A 21,409-nucleotide genomic window follows, 5' to 3' on the forward strand; every position below is an offset into this window, starting at 1 on the left:
AATGCACTACCTGAACAAACAGGGGGGTACTCGATCCAGGACGTTGTCTCAAGAATCTCAGATAATTTGGATCTGGCTGTTACAACACAACATTTCTCTGCGGGCAGAGTATGTTCCAGGAATAGACAACACCCTGGCAGACTCGCTAAGCAGGCAGCGCTCCATTTGCCACGAGTGGGAGCTCGACCAGACGACGCTCGACTCAGTGTTCTCCCGTTGGGGCAAGTCTCACCTGGATCTCTTTGCGACGGAAGTGAACGCGAAATGCCAACATTATGCAAGCTGGCTTCCCCAGAAAAGGTCCCTAGGGAATGCCTTTTCGATGACATGGTGCAACGTCTTTGCTTACGCTTTTCCACCGTTTCCCCTGATCCCCAGGGTTCTCCGGAAACTGAAAGCAGAGAGTTGTACCATGATCCTGATAGCCCCAGCGCGGCCGCGCCAGCACTGGTATAGAGAACTACACCTTCTATCGCTGGAACCTCCAATTCAATTCAGGACATGCCCACATCTCCTCACAATGAACCAGGGACAAGTCCAACAGCCGGATCCAACATCTCTAAAATTATCGGCTTGGCCCCTGAGTTCCGAGAGTTCCAGGATTTAGATATTCCACAGGAATGCAGGGTCGTCTTAGCCCGGGCCCGGGCTGAAAGTACTAATAAGACGTATTCCCTCAAGTGGAAAAGGTTTTGTTTGTGGTGTAAAGCTCAAAAATTACATCCGTTCACTTCTACTCCAGCGCAAATTCTGCCCTACTTGCTCCACCTAGCCAATTCAGGGCTGGCACACGCTTCGATAAAAGTCCACCTGGCGGCCATATCCAGGTTCAGACGATCTTCGTGTGGAGCTTCACTATGGACCAACAGACTAATCAAACAGTTTCTGAAGGGATTATTCAGAACTTTCCCTCCAGTTAGAGCGTCTCCTCCTACATGGCAACTAAATGTGGTACTAGCTCAACTAATGAAACACCCGTTTGAGCCAATCCACAGAGCAGATCTAAAATATTTGTCATGGAAAACCGCTCTATTACTGGCGCTCACGTCAGCAAGGAGAGTGAGCGAACTGCAGGCTTTTTCTGTGCAAGACCCTTTCATCCAGTTCAAGAACGACAGGGTCATTCTACGGACTAACCCTAAGTTTATACCGAAGGTTCCGTCTTCTTTCCATCTCAACGAACCTATTGTCCTGAGATCTTTCTTCCCGAATCCATCATCTGCGGCTGAAAGATCCCTACACTCATTGGACCTCAAACGATGTCTCAAGTTCTACTTACACAAAACGGTGCAATTTAGAAAGTCCAATCAATTGTTTGTTGCATTTAGCAGACCCAGGAAAGGCCTAGCATTGACAAAACAGAGCATTTCCAGATGGATTTCAGCGGCCATCGCCTTCTGTCACCAACAGGCGGGCCATCCTCTGCCTTCAAAGGTTCGAGCACACTCCACTAGAGCGGTATCCACCTCCATGGCGCTCTTTGCTGGGGTACCCATTGTCGACATCTGCAGAGCGGCGACATGGAAGACACCACATACGTTCACCAAGCACTACTGCTTGGACTCTGAACTTATGAAGGATGCAGCAGTGGGATAGGCGGTCCTACGTCATCTATTTCATTAGTGGTGAGCCTTCTTCCTATCATCCCACCTTCCAGGTAATTTATCGCACATTTCTTATCAGGTTGTCAGTATCATGTAAACTGTGTAGCAGCTTATGATAAGATTATTATGTCTTGACGAATGTATTAGACGAAATGTGCTCATTATTGCTTGCTATTCTGATTCAGGCATGTGAATCTATGAAAGATACCCATAATACTGGATAAGAAATGCGTTACTTACCTGTAACAGCAGTTATCCAGTATTGGTATCTTTCATAGATTCACATGCAACCCACCCGCCTCCCCTGGAAGGGCTCACCTTTACCCTCTCAGTAAGTACTACTTAGCACTGTGCTTACGAAAATCTGAGGGACTAGGGCTCCTTCCAGGAAGGTGAGGAGTGTGATAGTAGCTGATTGGCTCCTGGCCAAAGTTTGGTCCTTTTTACATAAGGACCTAGATAGGCTACTAATGTAAGGCCTCTGGCCTAGTACTAAGTATATGCCTATGTGACATTACTATTAATATTTACCGGGGACTCCCACCCCGACGACGGGGAATGATTCAGGCATGTGAATCTATGAAAGATACCAATACTGGATAACTGCTGTTACAGGTAAGTAACGCATTTCATACCCTAACCAACTCCCAGTGTTATTTTTAAAACTTTGTCAAAGAACATTTTCTAAGCCCCACATGTCATAGGTGCGAGACCTCCTACCCAGCCGGATATTGGGCACAGTTCTGCCTCGTCTCCCTGCTATTACGCCTTCCTCCCCTCCCTCCTACGAATCTTGAAACATTGTTTATGTGTACTGTGTCTTACTGTGCTCTTGTATCTGATGTAAATTTTAACGCAATGATCCTAAATGTAAAGCGCTCTGATACCCTCGTGGGTCAAGTTCGCGCGATATAACATTTTATAAATAAATAAATACAGTATTGAACTGCCACAGAAGTTCATAACTCTCACTTCTGCAAAGTCTGCCCAGTCTAGGCTCCAGAAAAACATAGAAAGTGCAATACCAAAGTCTGCTTTTCCTAAGCATGACCCTAACACTAGACTTCTTCATGGGGTCTGAGGCAACAAAGTTTCACGCTGTTCTGCCGTTCTTTAACATTCCGGATAGGGAGAGCAAATAGACGGACTCAGGTGGAAGTTCCTGCTTACTGAATTAAAGCCAGAGGCCCAGACCTTACCCTATAGTGGTACATCCTTGTTTGAATCTCATGGTAAATATGCAATGTCCTGCATGAAATCAGAGATGGGCATGTTAAAAGCAGTGATGGGAACAATGCATATTGGAGACTATATAGGCCTTATGACAGGAGATCGTTCAACCAGAGGGTTGATATCTCTTGAAGATAGCGGTGGCAACAACTGTTCAAGCAACTGGGACTGATATACATTCAGGGGAGACCTTCAAAGGGTAAAAGAGCCTGTCAAGCACCAGTGGCCGCAGGGAAACCTCATCTTGCACAATGAGTTCTTCCTCCACTCGTCTGTTAGTTATTCCGGTGGGAGGAAGTGTCACCATTCATATGAAAGTGTGGCAAAATATCACAAAACACAAATGGTCTTGGATATTGTTCAGAATGGACATAATCACCAGGTCAGATGAACTCCATCTTTCATACTGACAAAGAAATCCTACCAACAGCATATGTGTTTGCTTTGGAAAAAGGCAAGCGCCTACTCCAGAAGCATGCAGTGGAGGAAGTCTCCTCATCAATAATTATCGAGGATTTATTCCTATTACTTTCTGGTTTGGAAGAAACAATCAAAGAGAATTCAGACCCATTCTTGACCTCAGATTGACAAACCGATGGATCAAGAATGAGCAATTCAGCATGTTGGTGTCGCACCAGATTTACCACCAATTACATTGGAGGGCTGGATTTGCGCAGTAGATTAACAGGATGCCAACCTTCACAATCCAATTGTAAGAAAGCACCCCAAGTTTCTATGATTTGTAATAGGGTTGGACCATTAAGAATTCAAGGTCTCCTTTCATCCTGAAATTTTCTCCTCACACTTTCTCGAAGTGCATGCCAGTGGTGCAGGCTTACCCGAGAAACCAAAAGATCTTAGTCCACTGATAGTTGGAAGGGATATTGATAAAGGTGGCCTAGCAAGAACTACCAAAGGAACATATCAATCAAAAGGCAGTCATCCTGCTACCTCTGGATTTACTGATCAGTGTGCAAATATCAATTGCTATTTCTGTGTAAGGATTTACTGCCTAGGAGCATGCCCTAGACTCCCAGGCATCAGAAGTGTATCCTTCCAGGGGAGAGACTCATTTTGATATGTTTAAAATTTGTCTAGTACACAGACTCCAGCTGACTGCTCGACAGATTTCTTCATTACTGTTGTCATGCATACTTATAGTTCCTAACACTAGACTTCTTTTGAGCCATTTATAACTGTGTCTTAAAGACCAGTGCAACCAAATTTCAGGCAGCTCGCAAGACAATTTAAAACTAACTCAAGAAGTGCTTCATCATCTGTACGGTGATGTTGATCTGCTAGTCTATTGAAAGGGGACCCTTTTCATTAGGATGTTCCAACATAGACCCTAGTGACAGATGCTTCCCTCCTATGTCATGGGGCTCACCGGGACCATCTGCAAATATAAGGGACCAAGTTGGTAAAGTAAAGCTTGATCTAATCCTTTTTGTGTTGAGAGCTGTTCATCTGGTGCTGCAGTCATTCCTTCATCAATCGGCTCAAGAACTCTCCTTTGAGATGGACCTCAACATTACAATGTAGTATCTGAACATGCAGTGGCGAACCACCCTAAGACTTCTTTCACTGCAGGCTCAGATTATTTGGCTACGGCTGTTAGCGAAGTCCTTCTACTTGGGGCGCAGCATGAAAAGGCAGACTTGCTCAGTTTTTCAATAAAATAAAACTGTAATGGGTTTTTCACATTAGAAATGTGACAAAGAATCTTCGAAGAATGGGGCTATCCCCGGACTTACTTGGGGAATTCTATATTTTTTCCTTCCCGTTCTGCTAATACCAACGGTGCTGATAAAACTGTGCTATGTGAGGTGGAATAATATTGATTGCCCTAGAGAAGTTGTGTTTGGGTTGATTTGTGGATCTCCTTCTATATCTGTTCCAGAAGCCCACACAGGAGGCTGCCCTGTAGACTGGATCTCCTGTACAAGTTTGTGTGCCAGATCCTTCACCGCAATCTACCATCATAGAACTTAGTCTGGCTTCTGAAGTTGCTTAAATATGGTCATCTAAATCTTCCACAAGACTATCGATTCAGAAAGAGGCAAAACTCCCTACCACTAGTACCTAATATGCATTTACGTGAAGAGTGTCTGCTGTATACAAAATAACTTGCCAATGCTGAGAAAATGATTCCATTCCACCGGGAGATCTTCACTCTGTTTTACACCAATAAAGGTAGACCTTGCAGCAGTCACTGTATATAGGAAATCTCCTTCGCAAATCGTAAGAATGCCCACAGCGAAAGACTTTATGGAGGGTATTTTCTCCTACTACAGTCCCTTCATCTCCATGGTACTTGAATATCTTTTCAAAATTATTGGGCCCACGTTTTTAGATAATGCAGAAGGCTAGGCAGCAACATTTAACATGGAAGGCTGCTTTTTTGTCTCCAGATTCAGTCTCTTTTCACAAAAACTGCATATGGTTTTCCCCAGAAAAGGGTTGCACTGAGACTCGTCAGAGTGTTCCCACAAAGTAATGTCTGAATTTCATATAAATCCTTATACATTCTTTATCAAAGATTCTTTTTGAACCCTTGCAGTCCAGAAAAGCGAGTGCTTCACTCTTTAGATGTAAAAAACAAAGTTCTAAAGAAATGGTTAAAGGTGCTGCCTGAAGATTAGAACGGGCATGGAGGAGAGAGCGGACGGAAGAAAGTCGGGAAGACTACAAGATATCGATGAGGAAGTATAAAGTCGCTTTGAAAGACGCCAAAAGGAACTTTTTCAGCGATAGGATCGAGAGGGCAAGTAACTCACCTGGGGAATCCTTTAAAATTTTTAAGGAACTCCTGAAGGCTCCGGTCCCTTTAGTTGTGCACGACAACCCTCAAGAAAAATGTGAAGAGCTGGCTGACTTTTTTCATGCGAAAATAGAGAAGATTTTGTCTTCGCTGCCTGCGACCTCTCAGATCCCGGAGATGGACTTTAGCCCAGTAATATGCCCCGCTGAGCTGTCCTCTTTCGGCCCTTTTTCGGAGGAGGAGGTCGTAAAAGTCCTTAAAGGGATGAAGAGTGGGTCTCCTAGTGACCCGGTGCCTATGAAATATCTCAAACAAGTGGCAAACACTCTGTCCACTCCGCTTACTGACCTCATTAACCTTTCACTCTCCCAGGGCACGGTGCCTCAGAGATGGAACAAGCATTTACAATGCAATGGTTTTGCCTTTGTTCAAGTTAGAGCTATTGGCATTGCTCTTGACATTATTTTTATTTATGTTTTTTTTAACATAAATAAATGGCATTGTCATTTACAATGCCAATAGCTTAATCTCTCGCAAATGCCACACACAAACACCCACAGAGAGCCCCCCCACACACACACACAGCGCCCCCCCACACAACCACACAGCGCCCTCCACACATACACCCACACAGAGCCCCCCCCACACAGAGCAGAAGTATGCTACATTTAATGCGAGTCAAGAAAGATAATGCAAGTCAAAAATTGCCAACATGATGAATTACTTGATAAGTCACATTGGTTTGTCTTAAACTTGGATTCTACGGTCAGGAATGTTAAGACTTCCTGTTATGGGAGCTTTCCTCAATCACAGATACATTGAATCAGAATCCTCTATCTTTTACCACTGACTCACATGTGCAGATGATTCCCAAGAGGTTCTTTTGGATCAAGGTCCAAGTGATAGGAGAAGAACGCAAAATGACATGAACACCATAACCACAATTTCTCGCAATGTTTCCATGCTTGTAAGATGCAAATACTTTTCTACTTCTCCAGGTATATTGTGCTTTGGTAGGGAGAAGAAAATGTAATCCAACCACCATCACTTAAGAGTTCTCTTGTTTATCCCCCAGACTGACCTAGATTTACGTACATAGATCTCGTTCAACGAACGACAGATGTTATTCTGCCAAATAAACATGTATACTGAATCCATGCAAGGTGGAAATGCTGACATCACTTGTGTTAACGCGCAGCCCGCTTCCCTCCAAACGTGAATAATGGTGTACACGAAACAGATATCTTAGGTACAATCACGATAGTCTTTCCCTCCCTGGTAAACTCTAACTACAACATGGAGAAGAAAATGCGCATTAGCAGGGTTGTTATGAATATGCTAGTCGACTCTGGAAACAAAAACTATAAACGATTAGGCAACAATAAAAAAAAAATGTGCATCCATTGAAGACAAGATGGGGTGCCAGGGGTTGCCTCTAACGTGCACGGCAGTCAGTTTGTAGACGGCAGCACATCTGCTCCGATCATTCAAGTCACAACAGGTGAAGAGCGGTTAAAAACTGCAAACCTGTTCACACTCCTAACCACAATGAAAGCGAAGACAGGTTTGTTTTATTAGCTGTCTCGGAGCTTTTGATCACAATGCTGCTGTTATTTAGCGATTATATAGCGCACAAACAAAAAGAAACCTGTTCAGCATCGAAGGACTTTCGATAGCCTGGGCACTAGGGAATGAATATTGATAATCCTCACAAGCAATAGTTCCAGGGTTTCTAAGCACAGGGTCAATGGTTTTTAGCATCTATACAGCAAACAGCCTGCTATGCTTTCGTTGGTCCAGGTGCCGCAGAAGGGGCATCAAGCTGAATGAGGCATGGAGACTGTCACGCCCGCCTTCTCCTCCCCACCCCGCCACGAATGATCCATTTTATGGAGTAATCGATATCTAGCGCTTGCTCGCCCTAGGAGTAAATAATCTGCGTCTTCGGACAGTGCTGCTAATTTAGGGTTTCACGTCAGAACCGATCTCTAAAACAACAGCGGGGCATCCCGTGTTTAGGAATGTAATCCTGGCTGAGAAAACGAAACCCCACCTCAGATGATCCGTGGGACCCTAGAGGTCAACAGCTCTGTCAAAGAATGAATGCACTCCCATAAAGATTCCTGTGCAACCCGTGCCTCAAAACAACTGCACTACCGTTTGCAGAGGTACCTGTCTGCATCAGTGACTGCAACCCTGACATGGTGAGTCCTATCCTACCCAAGTGAGTGCAATGTGGTTTGAGGCAGCGAGTCTGGCTGAGTCACTACAGCCCTGTACGAGAGGCTGCAATCCTCCCCCGGTTACTGTAATAACGCCCCATGGTTCAAACAAGAAGCAGCTAGAGATGCTCACGAGTAACAGGAGCAAGGATCCCTCAAGCTGGCCAGAGAAAAGAGGCATACACACGCACTGCATGGTACACAAAATCTATAGATAGAACAAACCAGGCAGCAAGCACGCTCAAAAACTTTGAACAAATGTAACACTAGGAAAGCGATTTGGAGACTTTCAGGAAGATATGGTTCTGACTGCGGCCCTGCCTGGATGAGGATAGTCCTGTCGGAGTGACTTGAATCAGCCTCACTGACGGCAATCCTATTCCACAGTCATCGACCCTACAACCAGGCAGCAAGCACGCTCAAAAACTTTGAACAAATGTAACACTAGGAAAGCGATTTGGAGACTTTCAGGAAGATATGGTTCTGACTGCGGCCCTGCCTGGATGAGGATAGTCCTGTCGGAGTGACTTGAATCAGCCTCACTGACGGCAATCCTATTCCACAGTCATCGACCCTACTTGCGCGCAGCAATACTACCAGAGTGGTAGCAATTTTGTGAGAGTAGCAGTAGAGTTACCACAATCTTGTTACTGAGTGTGATCCTGATTCAGGGGGCGCAGTTCTGCCAAAGTGACAGTAATCTTGTATTAATCCTGAGTTAATAAGTGATATCCAGAGAAACTGCAGTCTGTCTTGTTAACGTGAAAACATACCTGCTTTAGTGCCCGAAGTTCTAGTTTAACTTTAGTACAGAAAACAAAGCGAACGCACTTTTTTGTCAGTGGCAGCAAACCCCCTTAGTTACTATAATTCTGCTTGAATGCAATCGTGTCAATGTCAGCGAACCTGCCTTAGTGTGTACAATCCTTCTTCAATGACTGCAACCACGTCCTGATTAGTGCATTCCTATGTTCGGAACCGCTATCTTGCTCCAGTGACAACAAACCTGCATTAAACACATTACATACCCTCTCTTGGTTTTACTTCCTTACCTCTCCTTCAGAAAAAGCCTTGATAAAGGACTACATTAACTACAGAAACCTTCCCTAGATTTATTATCACATCTACTTCTACACTTGCCTGGCTGGCCGCCAAAAACACGTCTCTACTCCAACTCTCGAACTTCGCCTGCTTAATCATCCTACAGCACCCACCGTTACTAGGATAACTACCACGAACCTTTCAGAAACTACGTTACTGTGTAATATGATCATTATTAAAAATGTCTTCTAAGTGCATCACCCACCATACTAACTTTAACTATATCGCCATGTAGGTCTTACCCCAACGTACTGTGCATTTACTCAATAGTAGCTGCGCAAACACCATGCTCTTTAAACATTATTCATACATGGTTGTCGCTAGTTTGATTAAATACAATCTATCCGCCGGCATGTACATTGTGGTAACACTCTGGTTGTAAAATAGAACTGGGTTGCTGCAAAGTGTAAGATGGATCACCCCCCCCCCCCCCACCCGAATCACTAATAAAAGATAACAGCCCCGACATATTTATTTAAAAAAAGGTCTTTTGGACACAGTTTTGCATAAGGCAAATTTCTGCTAATACTGGCGGTTTAAACATGCATCGACGAGGCCCAAACATTATAATTAAGCAATTTTAAAAAGATGCAATTGTTGTATAAAGTGTCCTAATAAAAAGGCTGCCTTTCTTCACAGAATAAATCCCACAACGCTTAATGCGATTTGTATAACATCGGAGGTTCTGCATTTCTCCACCCTTCCTTCGCCTGAGACGAAGGGCGGAGTAATGTACGTGAGCGTTCATTATTCTCCTGGGTTGGGGGGAGGGAGGATCCTAGCCATCTCCGGCCCACCTCCAGTTTGTGTGGGGGAGGGGCAGCTAAAGGAGCTTCTGGTGACAACGCCGACGATCGAGAACCGCGGGCCAAAGAAATGGCAGAACATTGACAAACCTCCAGATGAGCGCCACCACAAAAAGTAGAAATTATTTGACGTAAACACCGGCGTGACTACCCTGGATTTTACAACCTATACTTCCAAACATTTAACTACCAAGGAGGGTCTGCCTTCCAAAGGCAGGAAATACTAAACATGTGTACTTTTACCTCTGCCCATTGCAAACATTTACCGGATACCAAGTACAGCGCCTATGTTCCTCATACCCCTAAACTGCATGATTAAAAGGACTGTTAAGCATCAGCTACACGGCAACTTCCTCCTTAAGAGTACAAAAAAACGAATACCACTGGAATATTACGTCCAAGCCGTGTAATCGACGTTAGGTGCCTTTAAACCTAAAATATGTCGATTAAACAGTAGGACGGGGCCAGCAGGTACAAGTACTTGATAACCCTGGAATCGTTATTTTGGAGTCTGTACCATTACTAGAGAATCTACCATCCCACAATTAACCTCTCCCCCATCCATTGCAAAACGAAAACTGGCATCGAGTCATTGGCAGGGTACATAGGCATTATGACATTGCCCCGGTTCCTTTAAACAGACACTAGCGGCAGGAGGACGGCTGTAGCCAGGCTTCACTCCAGTTTACCAAAGCGGTTAAAGTACCACATGAAGGGTGGTGCTTATGTTCGGTGTCGAGGACCGGGATGCAGACACAGAGGCACACGTATTGTGCGAGGCACGGACGCAGAGTTGGCCGCGCCGTGCCCAGCAACAGAGATGCACCTCCGGTTGTAGACTTTACTCACTGTGGCTCTCCAGTTGTCCTCCAGCTGTGGTTGCAGCCCTAGGCAAGGCATCGGAAGTAGTGAGCGGGGGACAGGGAGGCTCCGGACGGGGCCTCGGGTCCGGTGTGGTTTACTTCATACGGAACAGAAACCAACAATTTTTCGGGGATCTGAACCTCTCCACTCCTAACCTCCCTGCCTCATCCTCCTCCAGAGGCTTCCCGCCGGTACATTCAAGCAGGGAACCTGTCGTGCCCCCTGGGACTTGTAGTATACAAACCCCTCCCCTTCTAGTAAGCCAATAGCTAACAGAGAACGAAAATACTACACGTCCCAAGATTCATGAGCGACCAGGACGCCATTTTAACCCAAGCCGGACTGTTGCCAGACCACCATCACAAATAAATAAATAAACAACGGAACAGCAGGTTAGTTGGGGGAAAAATGCAGCGGGTAGAAAAGATGGCTTTACGAATACACACGTACCAATGGACGAGGTGGCGAGAACGTGAGGAGAAGAGGTGGGGGCAGAGGCCAGCTGGGGCCGCCCTACCTCCACTCCCGCCCATGTGCCGCTCTCCGGCACCAACAGCAGCCGCACGGAGCCCTCCCCAGCCCTTCAGACTCACCGGGCTCTCTTGGGCGGGCTCCTCCGGGCGGCGGCCTCTCTGCTGGGCGGCGGGTCTCCTCCTCATAATGAAGCACCGCCTTCTCCTTCCGCCGTCGTCCTCCCGAGTGGAGCCGCCAGGCTCCCGATCCACTTCTCCTCCGGGGCGCCGGGAGCCCCCAGCAGCGGCGACGCGACCTCTCCTCTTCCCCGGTCTCCCTCTGGGCACGGGAGACCGGCAACTCCCGCAAAGGCTTCCCCCAGGCAGGGGGAAGCGGAACAACACGTCCTCCCGGCCCCGCCCACAACCAGGCGGCGGGCCGGACCTCTGCTTCCGGGGAACAGCCAATGGCTGCGCGGCAACTCTCCCTGGGCCACCCAATGGCAGCGCGGCCCTCCTGACGAGCCCACTGGCTCTGGTCGCGCTGTCGAAGCCACGGCGGCGGTTTCAGCGATTGAAAGAATGGGGAAAGGGTTTCCCAATACTAAGGACTAGTGGACTCGCCATAAATCCTCATTAGTGCGCAAGAGGGCAAAGTGGTAGGATGCAGTAGTGCCGGCAATGCCGGACCAGACACGGGGGCGTTCCCGGCGTCCCGTGACGTCGGCAAAAGCCAAAGAATGTCGGGAACGCCCCCGTGTCTGGTCCGGCATTGACGGACAGGCCCCTCGTCCAATGGCAAGGCTCCGTTTACGGAGCCAGCCAATCAACGACGAGGGCCGAACCAAGCCACACTATGCAACTCAACAGGATTTCGCCTGCGCCGAAAAGATGCGCAGAGCGCATCTTCGGCGAGGCAAAACCTAACAAGCATTTACAATGCAATGGTTTTGCCTTTGTTAAAGTTAGAGCTATTGGCATTGCTCTTGACATTATTTTTATTTATGTTTTTTTTTACATAAATAAATGGCATTGTCATTTACAATGCCACTAGCTTTATCTCGCAAATGACACACACAAACACCCACAGAGAGCCCCCCCAAACACACACAGAGAGCCCCCCAAACACACACAGAGCCCCCCCCCACACACACCCACACCCACACAGAGCCCCCCACACACACAGCCACACAGAGCCCCCCACACACACAGCCACACAGAGCCCCCCACACACACAGCCACACAAAGCCCCCCACACACACAGCCACACAAAGCCCCCCCAAGTATAAGGTACTTAAAATGAGTAATTTTGTCAAAATGACACATCATGTGTAAGATTATAATGTGTTATTACGCATGCTCCGTGTGTGCGCCTGGTATTGTTTGGCATTAAGATGTGATACAAAGTGACCAAAATGGTGCTGGGGCTACTGGACCAAAATGCATTACATTCACCTTGCTACCAGAACCCACGATCTGGACGGAGTTCGAGCATTTAAAAGTGATTTAAGACATAACACATCGAAAACATGCCACTTCATACACAGTAAACTTGACGAGCTATAGCAACACGTTTTTCAATACAACGGGGATGGACACCAGTACATGGCTGGGGCTTTAAGAAGACGTCACCGTCCAACGCGTTACTAAGGCGGAAGTAAATGCAGCGCTCCTTTTCAATAGCCTCACACGCCCATCACGATTGCTAGTCGGCTTGCTACAATGAGTCATTACTATCGGAAACTGCATCCGACTTTAATCTTACGTTTTACAGTATTTTTACACGTACCCTCCAAACAATGCTTCTGGATAAATTGGTGCAATATTTTTTTTATTTACCACCCAAGATCCCACTCCTCCTCCCGGCAGTGAGAGCGCAATGAACAACAAATTAAAGTCCGAAGAATGGTTTTCAGGAAGGGTGTATTGGCGGCGGTTATGACAGTGGCAAGAGTAATGCGGAGGAGTACGTTTGGATTTCGGGGTGGGCATGCTGGGAACGGAGGGAGACAGGATGGCAGGAGATGGGTAGAGGAGTGCACAAATTACGTTCTCAGTTAAGGAAAAGATTGGGTACCAGAATACTTTATATATAGTACAACGAAAGTGCACATGACAGATCAGATTGTGTGAAGTCCAAAGGATCACTTCAGAGTTAGCAGTGTAAGAAAGGCATGTACGGAGGGCGTGTGCACCCTATGTGTAACCTGGATGTGCTAGTGAAATATAATGCGACTTTCTGCAAGTTGAACGAAACTGCTTCCGAATTAGTAAACTACCTAGGACCATTCACTCTATACTCTTCACATGTCGGATGGTGTTCAAAGCGGGCTGCCGTTAGTAACTGACTTTATTTACTACGTGATTGCAAGATGAAAGTCGGCGCTTTACAAAACTGAGGGCATTTTTCCTTAGTTCCTTTAGCTTTCAAAGAAAGCATACCTTTGAGTTGGCTACTCGCAACACGAGGGCGATTTCACCTCTTGACTATTATCACTCATTATGTGCCGTTTAAGGTAGGCAAAGGTGCAGGAACACCGGGTAGATAAGACACCTCACTGGGTCCTGTAGTATGTTTCATGCATAGCGTTATAATGTCGATGGATAGATAGAGATAACTTGCTCGGGTAAAAGTGCAGAGTGAGTATTGGATGCGCGAGAACGCCCCTTCAAGGCCACTGTAAAAGATAGTAAAAAGCAAAGGCACTAAGTAGGGACCAAGGAAGAGGCAGCGTCGGGTCGGATTGCAGGGTAAAGGAGGGAGGAACCAGGCTGGGGGTAGGGGGCTGTCCAGGAGAATGAATGGATAGAGATAAGGATATCAGAGCGGGCGAGGGATGACCAGTTGGCGCCATTCGGAAATTGCCTGATGCAGTGAATGCTTTGGGGGAGGGGCAGGACAACAGAAGGAGGGGAGGAGGAGGGTGCGGCTGGGACGAGAGCATGGTGGGTCGACACCAGGGAGCTGCCCCACCCCTCCTGTGCTTGCGGAGGTTAATGAACGAGACAACAGACAGAACTGCCTGGCCATAATTTACTTATTTGATGCGATTTTCTATAGCGCAAACTTTACCCGAAGGTGTCAGAGCGCTTTACATAAGAACTAGTTGCAAACATAAGGACTAGGGATTACATGAGTTACATAAAGGTTGAGGGTTACTAGGCAGCGAGAAAAACATTGTCACATCAAAAAATAAAGAAATAAATAAATTAAAAATAAAGGCTAATGGCACCGAGGGATTGGGGGGCGGTGGTGACGGCGGGGGGCTCATCACATGCCCTCCCCGACATACTACTCTAAAGGCCTTGATACATCTTTGAGCGTGCCATGCTAATAGGCTGCTTTGATGCATATTCCAGCTTAATTAGCCGAAAGGGAGATACTCTGCTACCTACCTCGCCCGCGCACAGGCAACCCCAGCTGGCGGGCTCGTGGGGTTTTGGTTACGAAAGGCCTTCTGAGCGGGAAGCACGCGCGATGTCAATGAGAAGGAAAGGCAGGGAAAAGCCAGCAACAGAACACGATGTAAGAAGGCCTCTACTGCCTATACAAAGAACAGGTATAGCGTCCTGGATTCCACCGCATGGATACAAATGAGGGTTGCTCAGAGGGTGCGGGTTGGTTAATTAAGTGTTGCGTCACCCTGATAATGGGGGTGCCCAGGTTTCATGGATGGATTGGAATTGACAAGATTGGTGTCATTACTTTTAGGAAAAGGTCGGCATTTGGAGTGGCGCACGTCGGAATGGGGCAGGATTGCTATTGGTGCTCGGGTAACAATAATAACAGCAGAGGGGCGAGACCGAGTGCATGAGAGTAGGTGTGAAGGTTGGGAGAAGTGGGCCTCGGGACAGGTGTGCAGGGAGTGGCGCCCGGGAAAGGGTGCCTGCTTGTTAAGTGTTGGGGGGGCGCAGGGGAGGATAGTGGATGCGTGGTCGGGAGCGCGAGGGTAAAAAGGGCCACACAGTGCCTTACAGGATCGGATATTTACACGGGACTCACAAGAACCACAGAGCTCAGCACACACCCCTTACTGGCTACACTGTTATTGAAGCCTACTGAAATACAGCCCCAACGGGCCCCATCAACGAGAACTGTGCATCCCAGGGCCAAACAGCCCGGCCAAGGGCCCCCAAGAGCTTCAAACATCTGTGAACCAGACAGGTGAGAAACCACTTGTGAATAGGGAATACGCACACCCTACCAGGAAAGCATAGACAACCTTTGTATGCGCTTTGGGGGTTATTGTGTCCCTTACGTACATGTTGAATGGGCAGGCTGTGTGTACAGGAACTGGAGGGACATACCACGCACTGTCCCTGGAATGTGAGTGGGTAGTATATACGTATGATGTATGGAAATCTTGGTTTATGTTTTCCAGGGTAGAAGAGACCACTCATTGTGCTGAAGTGCATGTACATGGTCGGTGTTGTGGGGCAGGTGCCACTTAATTTAGGTGCTCTTTTGTAGCAAATGGGATTAGTGGACCACTTATGTATGCACTTCTGTGGAAGATTTTAATGTAGTTTCTTGACTTAAGGAAACTTATATTGCCTGTATACATTTACTGGTTTGGTAGATCCCTGTTTATATGTCTGCTTTGAGGGAGAGGGCCTCGTTTTGTATACACTGGGAGGAAGGGACTTATGTGTTTGCTGTGAAGCTTGACAATCCTATTTATGTGCACGGAAGTGTCCTGCAAACATATGCTGTTGGGAAATGGTACTTGGTATATCCTTCAATCTTAGTATACGTAGGTGGGAGCCCAGCCGGAATGTACCGCGATTCGAAACCTAAGTAGGAATGGATTGGGAGGCTCTAGCAGCATTAATGTTTCGGAGAGACTGGTCTTTGAAACCTGTTGACTGTCCAGAATGAAGAGCAGGGCCCATACCCGGAACAGGGCCCAGAAAGGTTAGGGTGTAAAGGGCAGCCTCCCCGGAGACTAGATCGTGAAAACAAGGGTCCCTAAAGGCTTCATACCGAACTAAAGACCCCACCTGAGTGAAGAGAAGGGCCACTATCCAGGCGGCTAAAAAAAAAACGTCTTTGTGGCCACACAGCTCGAAAAGGGGACGCCAGTTTCATAGTCAAGAGCCGAGCCCCCAGACCCTGCCCTGTTAACTAAACTGGCAGCAGATTTCCTATGAGACTAACTACCCGAATCGGCGCCTCCAGCAGCATTAATGTTTCGGGGAGACCGAGCACCGAGAGGGCGGCTCATGTATGTAGGTGCTACAGAGGGAGAGCCCATCGTATATGTCCTGGAAAGTGAGAGTTGGTTGTGTAGAATTATTTACTGATTATACAATATTTTTGTTCGGAGTACTCCCATTTCAGATGTAAGCACATTCGAAAAAATATTTTAAAACTTATGCAAAACGTAGCATTTAGACACAGAAACATATTTCATTTAGGTTCATGTTATACAGGAACTCTTAACTAAAATGGTTGTCAGGGCCCTTAACACAAGGCATTTGTGATAACCAAGACTCGGTAAACCATTGCAAAGAGCAACAAGCATTCACACAGCGGAGTGAAGGTAGGAGACAGGGGGAGAGAGGTTGGGGCAGGAAGGCAGGGGAAGAGAGGAGGGGAAAAAAAAAAAAACAAATCGACTCACCTGCACCTTGCGACGGCGGCACTTCTCCGGTCTCCCTCTTCGGCATGGGAGACCGGCAACGTCGACGGCGGCGGTTCCCTCCAGGCCACGGGAGCGCCGCCATACTGCTTGCCGTCTTCCTTCTTCCCCCGGGCTGCGGGGGGCGGGCACTTCCGGCCGGCCGCGCTAGGATTGGCCGGCCGGCCAGTCACGGGGCGGGAAACGGGGGAGAAGAGACGCAGTAGTGCCGGCAATGCCGGACCAGACACGGGGGCGTTCCCGGCGTCCCGTGACGTCGGCAAAAGCCAAAGAATGTCGGGAACGCCCCCGTGTCTGGTCCGGCATTGACGGACAGGCCCCTCGTCCAATGGCAAGGCTCCGTTTACGGAGCCAGCCAATCAAGGACGAGGGCCGAACCAAGCCACACTATGCAACTCATCAGGTTTTCGCCTGCGCCGAAAAGATGCGCAGAGCGCATCTTCGGCGAGGCAAAACCTAAAAATGCAGTTGTCAAAGCACTACTGAAAAAACCAGGATTAGACTCCTCAAATCTGGCCAATTTTAGGCCTATTTCACTTTTGCCCGGCTTCTCAAAAGTCGCAGAAAAGATGGTTAACCGCCAGCTCTTATCACCTAGAATCCCATCATCTGCTGGGAGACTCCCAGACGGGCTTTCGCCCTGGTCAGGGGACGGACACAGCCTTATTGGCAGTGGTGGAGGAAGTAAGGAGCATTCTTGATACAGGGGGGTCAGTGGCAGTGATCCTCCTGGACCTGAGTGCTGCCTTCGACACCGTAAGTCACCAGGTGCTCCTCCAACGACTGTCAGAGGTGGGTGTGACAGGGATGGCCTTGGAATGGCTCAAATCCTTCCTCTCCAACCGCTTCTATCAAGTCTGGGAAGGGGCAGACCAGTCGACCTTGTTCCCTCTTCAATGTGGAGTCCCTCAGTGCTCATCTTTGAGCCCTACCTTATTTAATATTTATATGACTCCTCTTGAAAGAGTGGTCTCCCCTTCAGGAGTGAAGATCATCAACTATGCTGATGATACTCAGCTGGTTGTAGGCCTCACCCAGCTGGTGGAACAACCCGAAGTCCTTCATGACTGCCTTGCCAATGTTCAACGTTGGATGTCCTACTCTGCCCTTAAGCTCAATGGAGAGAAAACTGAGCTTATGTTGCTGGGCAAATCTAGTCCCTCACTCATCGCTAGCTGTTGGCCTCGGTCTCTGGGTGACCCACCATCTCCCAAGAAGGAGATCAAGAGCTTGGGAGTTTGGTTAGAGGAAGATCTGTCCTTCAGGACGCACGCCAGGAAGACCGCAGGGGTGTGTTTTGGCCTGTTGCGGTCAGCTCGCAAGTTGCTACCACTGCTCCCTAATCCATCTAGGAAGCTCTTGATTCGTGGTTTAATCTTGTCGAGACTTGACTACGGGAATGCGCTGTTTCTTGGTGCTCCCGAAGCGACTTTTAAAACCCTTCAACAGGTGCAGAATGCAGCCGCTAGAGTGCTGATGGAGGTTCCTAGGAGACACTCAGCTGCCCCGGCCCTGAAAACGCTTCACTGGCTCCCTGTTAAGGAGCGGGTGAAATTCAAAGCGTTATGCACGGCTCATAAAATCCTGCATGGTAGGGGCCCCTCTATCCTGTCCATTATGGCACGCCCCTATAAGCCCACACGCCCACTGCGTTCGGACCAAAGACATCTTTTGCAGTCAGCCAGAGTAAAAAGAGCTCGCTCTGGGGGCTGGCGTTTTTCAGTGCAAGTGGCGGCACTGTGGAACTCCTTGCCCTTTAAGATTCGTTCAGAGCCCAATATCCTGCACTTTAGGAAACTTTTGAAGACGCATTTGTTTCCGGTGTAGTGACTGAGCCTGAGCTTTCCCTTCTCGTTCCTTAAAGCGCCGGGATGCCCCTGGGTAACTGAGCGCGTTATAAATTTTATATAATAATAATTTTATATAATAAGATCTATGCAAACATTTACGTACATATCATTTGGATTAGGATTTTAAGGCCAGACCCTCGAGTGAGTCAGACCTTGTTGAGGAATCAGTGTGGGTGAGGAAGAATGTGTGTGTTTTTTTTGTCTTCATTGTTTACATGGATGGGCTTGCGACTGTGTTCTGTGCTTATGGCTATTGGTATTTTTAGGTAGATGGTACTGTGCTCTTATTTTTCAATCCTTGCGGGCTGATTTTTCAACCTCTGTTTCAACTTAATGTTTTCTAGTACAGCTCCCACAAAGACAAAATAAGAAGGTGGAGATGACTGTTCTAGTGATGCTTTTTAAAATAAGTGTTTATTTGATTTTGCCTGCAGTCACATTGTGAATCACCTTGTGAGAGCAAAGTGCAAGGAGGTGACTCTCCACAAGGATGGACCCCTCGGAGAGACTGTTTTGGAGTGCTACAACTGCGGATGTCGCAATGTGTTTCTTCTTGGATTCATTCCTGCCAAGGCTGACTCTGTGGTGGTTCTGTTGTGTAGGTAAGTTATGTTTTCAAATATTTTGCATTATATAAAAAAATGAATTCTTAAATATAAATACGTTTATTCTCAATCTATATTCATTTTAACAGTGTACAGCGTGTTGGTCTTGAACTATCAAAAGCCATGGTGGCCTTAGGAACATACCTTTTGCAGTCCCCACTGGATGTCACCAGTGAACATTTATCTAGCTGAATTTTATGTAACCTTTGTAAATGATTAATACCATTTGATGACTGTAGTGTTGATTTTTGCATATTCTCTCATTTGATGGCATGTTGGTGGTCGAGTCGCAAATCGATTCCTTTTTCTTTCCCTGGGTTGCCTTCCTGCCATTAGGCAGGACTATAATCTCATTCTTATTTAAAATGTGCAACTTTGGGAAGCGGACAAAGAGTTCTTTCTCATCGCTTGCTATTATATTTCATGTGAGCTGCATATCTAGGTTTCTGCTTACTTAGCAGAAACCTAGATATGTGACTATGTAGTGCCATCATTTTAAATTGTCTATGTCCGCATGCATGCTTTATTCATTTAGTATGTGGGTTGATACTTGCATCAGCAAGTCTGGACTTTACTGACCATAGATGAGGCGATACAATGCTTTGGTTGTCTTTTATGTGACCTGTAGCTGTGTTGTATGGTGTTGACACTCCATTAGCTTTGACAATTAATCCTTGCAGATTCCTCTGTAAGTAAACCATTCGCTGTTTAGATGTCTGCACTTCAATTCCCTTAGAGGTAAAGTTAAGAATGGTAGTATGCATTCTACATATAATCCTTCCAATTACTTGTAAATTGAATGACTGTATCTATTGCTACACATCTAACAAAACATGCACACCCCATTTCTTACTCATGGCATATACCTTAGAACATGCCCACATTACTGTCAAAGTATAACCCACTGCCAACAAGGCTCACTCGCAAGAACTGTATTCCCTGCCATCAAACCTATACACCCTGTGTATTCAGATCTTGTTTTACTAATCTCCAAGCATGACCACAACCATGCCAAATGACAAAGTTGTTAGTATGCCGCTTTGACCAACACATCTGTACACCCAGGCGCAGTACTTGTTCCTGTGAGGCTCCACCACTGCCTCCGAGGATGTGTGAGGCATGTCCTACATATTGATACACAACCACCATTTGTTTTTTGCGGCTCCCATTGACATTCGGCATCACAAACCCCACCTTGATGGAGCAAATGTGGCCACTAACATCTAAATTACCTGCAAGCACTCATATCCCACAACAGTGTTGATCATGTGCTGTACATACCAGTAACAGGATACCACATTGAAGTATGCATTTGTTAGAACTTGGCGCTAGGGAGTAGAAGTTTCACGTTACCTTCAAGAGTGATATTGTGCATTTTATTTGATTAGCGAAGTTACTCGTCAATCATGCCCTTTTTGCATTCTAATTTTATTTCAGGCAACCATGCGCCAGTCAAAGCAGCTTGAAAGATATTAATTGGGACAGCTCCCAGTGGCAGCCACTTATTCAAGATCGCTGCTTTCTTTCCTGGTTGGTGAAGATTCCTTCAGAACAGGAACAATTAAGAGCTCGTCAGATTACAGCTCAGCAAATTAACAAATTGGAAGAGCTTTGGAAGGTATGCATTAACAGTTTTGGAAATTGTAGTTTACCCAGCCATAGTCGTCAAGCATTCAGCCACTTTTGATTGCAACTGTAGGTGAAATGTGTAAAGTATTTTGCATTTGATCTAACAAAGACAACTCATTTTGAAATGGAGTGCAGGTGAAATGTAACTCCATGAGGAATAATAAAACATCAAGAGACCGTGATGGAGAAGTCATTTTAAATTGGGGAGAGAGTCTTATTCTGGATCAGACCAACTTTTTCACCTCTGCAAAGGAGTGGGCAGTGAAAATACAAACATCTTGTCTTTTACTAATGTTCGGCTTTAAGCCAGTTGGCACATATCTCATGTGGCAAAATTAATGATTATAATGCTTGTTCAGGGACTCAAGTTTGGCCCAGGACATTGCTGTGATCCATTCAGCAAGTTCATTGTGCTTGGACTTTTCAGGGTAGATCTGTAGGTGGTTTGCATTCTTTGTGAAGTCCTTTGTCAACTGGATTTTTGCTGTTATGTCTAAACACTGACCCATCTTTGAGTCGCTTTCCAACCTTGTGTTGTAAAGGGACTTATTGAGCATTAGAAATAGAAATATGCTCATCATTAAATATGGTAAACCAAATTGGATAGTGCCTTAAAATACTCCAGCCAAAAAGACAAAGAGCC

The 21,409-nt window shown here is 46.6% G+C and overlaps 1 protein-coding gene across 3 annotated transcripts in view; it reads left to right on the forward strand.

Annotated features, from left to right (window-relative positions):
* Window positions 1-21,409, forward strand: part of UPF1 (UPF1 RNA helicase and ATPase) — a 382,560-nt gene that overhangs the window by 60,768 nt on the left and 300,383 nt on the right. For all 3 annotated transcript variants that reach the window (XM_086947036.1, XM_086947037.1, XM_086947035.1), the window contains exons 4-5: window positions 18,967-19,134; window positions 20,575-20,755. In XM_086947036.1, the coding sequence (XP_086803162.1) occupies window positions 18,967-19,134; window positions 20,575-20,755 (349 nt within the window). The remainder of the gene's footprint in view (window positions 1-18,966; window positions 19,135-20,574; window positions 20,756-21,409) is intronic.

This window comes from Lissotriton vulgaris, chromosome 12, assembly GCF_964263255.1.
Source record: "Lissotriton vulgaris chromosome 12, aLisVul1.2, whole genome shotgun sequence".
NCBI lineage: Eukaryota > Metazoa > Chordata > Amphibia > Caudata > Salamandridae > Lissotriton > Lissotriton vulgaris.